At 58.4% G+C, this 3,388-nt stretch overlaps 1 protein-coding gene across 8 annotated transcripts in view; it reads left to right on the forward strand.

The window, feature by feature from the left end:
- The first annotated feature begins 6 nt into the window (after positions 1 to 6).
- Lrp8 (LDL receptor related protein 8) overlaps positions 7 to 3,388 on the forward strand; it is a 67,771-nt gene continuing 64,389 nt past the window's right edge. For 5 of the 8 annotated variants that reach the window (XM_013348534.2, XM_026781761.1, XM_026781760.1 and 2 more), the window contains exons 1-2: positions 7 to 139; positions 847 to 966. In XM_013348534.2, the coding sequence (XP_013203988.1) occupies positions 28 to 139; positions 847 to 966 (232 nt within the window). In that variant the 5' untranslated portion in view covers positions 7 to 27. The remainder of the gene's footprint in view (positions 140 to 846; positions 967 to 3,388) is intronic. The other 3 variants (XM_005353527.3, XM_005353528.1, XM_005353529.3) reach the window with 1 other exon arrangement.

Here is a 3,388-nt window from a genome sequence, read left to right on the forward strand (position 1 = left end):
CACGGCGGCCGGAGCCCCGGGCCCGCCATGGGCCGCCCAGAGCTGGGCGCGCTCCGGCCGCTGGCGCTGTGGCTGTTGCTGCTGCTGCTATTGCAGCTCCAGCATCTCTCCTCAGCGGATCCGCTGCCTGGCGGCCAAGGTGCGTAGGGCTCTTCCCGGCCGGCTCTGAGCCGCCAACAAAGCGCGGCCGGGGGGAGGGGGCGCTGTGCGGCGAGGCCCGGCAAGAGAGGCTCCGGGGGCTCCAGCTGCCTGGATTTGCCCTGGACCTCCTCTCACCGCTCTGGGTACTGAAGCTTTGCCTCCGTTCCGAGCATCCTCTTGGGGGATGGGCCCTGGGGTCCTCCTCGCCCGTGAACTTTGCGGGGGGTAGTCGTTCAGCGTCTAGGGTAAGCGGTTTGTTTCATTTGACACGCGCGCTCCGCCACGATGATGAGCGAAGCAACCACACAGCCTTTCCTTACAAAGCGTTTCCAGGGACCCCTGCGGGTCGAGGAGAGTGACAGGTTGCTAGGGGACTAATCCCATGTGCCCGGTGCGTGTGTCGCCCGTGTGCGGGGCTCCTCATAAGCTGGGTCTGCGTGGATCTGACTTACGCTATGTGTGAGGATGAGTGTGTCTGAATGCAGAGTATATCCACGGGCTGTAAGCATGGGTCGAGTTTCGCTGTACCATCGGTCGGCCCTACAGCGGAGGAACCCGTGGCATCCTGTCCTCCCTCCGGATTAAGGTGCTTGGAGCCTCGGAGTTCACCAATATCTCCGTTTCCTATACCTGCTGGACTTATTGGCAGCCGGGGCTGCGCGGTGGGGAGTGGATGATCTGGCTCACAACCCCATCCCCCCACAGGGCCGGTCAAGGAGTGCGAAGAGGACCAGTTTCGGTGTCGGAATGAGCGCTGCATCCCCTCGGTGTGGAGATGCGATGAAGACAACGACTGTTCAGACAACAGCGACGAGGACGACTGCCGTGAGTGACGGCGATCGGGGAGGGGAACCGTGGGGGCCGCCATGCTCCGCTGCGCACGTGGCTGCATCCGTCACGGGGCCACCTGCCCCAGCCTCACGGCCTTGTTGTGGGCCGGATGGTTCTTAGCTGTCGGCGGGAGCCGGGTGGCAGGCGTGTCCTGCTTAGGGTGGAGCCCAGCGCCGCGTGCTGGGGTTACGGGCCCGGTTCTGTGGGCGGGGACGCGGCAGCGCAGCCCCTGCACACAGCTAACCTACGTGGATCGGACCCTCAACCTGGGTCCAACTGGGCGCGCTCATTTCAAAGTTCCACGCAGTTCGGGCCGCGAGGGGCTCCTTCCCTGCTCGGTTTTATGAATGAATGGGCTCCCCGGGGCCCCTGATTGGCTGCGCAAGGACCACCCCATAGGCCTGTGGCCGGAACGGCCAATCGTGGGGCCGGCGGTGTGCTGTACGGGGCTCGGCTCTAGGCCCTGCCCTGGCCGCACCCCCGCGCGCGCATCCTCCTCGTGGTAGGCTAAGGTCCTGGTCACAACCGCTGCCTTTCTGTCGAGTCACCCTTCAGACAGCGTTCTCCTGCCAGCCCAGGCAGGCTGTGAGTCATGGGGCCACCAGCAAGGAGGGGCCCAGGAGGAAGAGTGTGTTTCCTGGAAGCGACCTGAGCAATGGCAGGGTAGGCTGGCCCTGCGCTAGCCCCGCTGCTTTTGCTGAGCGTGGCCAGTGCACACCCAGAGCAACTGATGGAAGTTCCTTCTTGCGTGGGCGTGTATTCAGGTGGCTGTGGGGCCGCAACCGAATTAGCAGGCATTTGCTGCGGTAAAGGAATGGAGTTCCTGGTACTGAGACCAGACTCTTCTAGCCACATATACCTAAGAGGCCTTTCAGTTGACATTACTGAGACGTGCTGTGTGTCTGCCTGTGTTGTGCGTACGGGATCAGGTCGCCCCCTCCCCGCCCCCCCTCCCCACACACACCGTAGGAGCACACACAGTGTCAGAGCAGGGACGGCACCAGGTGGCACACGCCCAGCACTCCGGAAAGCTATGCTGACTGACGCTCCCACTTGGAAGCAGTCTGTTGAGGCCTTGAGGTGTTTTCTTATTTAACATTTTTGGGGGGATGGGTTGCATGCAAAAAAAGCATGTATGTGAAGATAAGAGTACAGCTTGTGGGAGTCGATGCTCTCCTACTTTGTGGGTCCCCTGCCTCAAATTCAACCTCCTCAGGCTGCCAGTGAATGCCTTCACCTGCCTAGTCATATTTTTATCACTGGCCCCTCTTGGAGTTCTTTTGATCGCCCGTCAGCCTGACAGCCCGCTCTGGACTAGCTAGCCTATGACTTGGGCGTATGGAGCCTGACTGCCTCAGTGTCTCATATGACCTGTAACTGCTGCGTTGGCGACGTCTTAAGACCGTTTTGAGGACTAGTACTAGCAATGCCACTGACATCAATGAGACCCCCAAGTGCTGCAGCCCGTGGGGTGCTAATACTTCATAGTGGTTTATGTTATAGATGAAAACGGGTTCCTGGGGTTGAGTTACCTGCTCCATGGCTACTGAGTTGCCAAGCAGAACCCTGAATTTAAGCGTCTTTTACCAGAGTCTTAGCCTAAAAATGTTAGAGGGACTGCCATGCCTGGGAGTTGTTCTGGTTCTCTTAGCAGGGTGCACAGAGGACAGGGCACAGAAATGGAAACCTTGTATCTTGTCCCCTTGGCTCTTTAAATCACTAGACTTGTGGAGCTTTCCTTGTCATTTCGTTTTATAGACAGAGATACTGGCTCAGAGAGATGGAGTGATTTGCCCAAGGTCACACAGCACAGTGTGGCAGAATTTGATCAAGAGCTCTGCCTGCCCAGCCTCTTGGCTCGGGGCCTGAGTTGCTGTGGTGGAGAGTATGATGTGGACAGTAGGGTCTGTTACTTCTCATAAGGATGTGGGCATGATGAACAGGGGCGGCTGGTAATCTGAGATGGGACAAGAGAGCGCTGACGCTGGCTGGAAGCTGCTTTGGTTTGAGATGGGTGAGGTGGAGTCCTAGGCAGTCAGCGGGCAGAAGTCCGTGACGCCAGTCTGCGGACTGGAAAGTGTGATGGCTTCTAGTAGGAGCAGATATTGGTGGCACACGGCTTGACTTTACCGAGCTTGCTTTCTCGTGTGCCCACCAGGAAACCTGTCTCTCCGTCATGTGTTAGAACATGGGGAGTCTCACGGGGCTGGCAAGAAGGGGAGAGGAAAGTATTTAGAAATTCTTCCCCACAGAGCTGGAGAAACCGTCTAACACTAAGATACTTAGTGGTCTCGCAGAGGACCAGAGTTTGTTCCTAGCATCTACACCTGTCTCAACAACTTCAGCTCCAGGACACACACACACACACACACACACCAACAACTCCAGCTCCAGGACACACACACACACACACACA

Source organism: Microtus ochrogaster, chromosome 10 (genome assembly GCF_000317375.1).
Source record: "Microtus ochrogaster isolate Prairie Vole_2 chromosome 10, MicOch1.0, whole genome shotgun sequence".
Lineage (NCBI taxonomy): Eukaryota > Metazoa > Chordata > Mammalia > Rodentia > Cricetidae > Microtus > Microtus ochrogaster.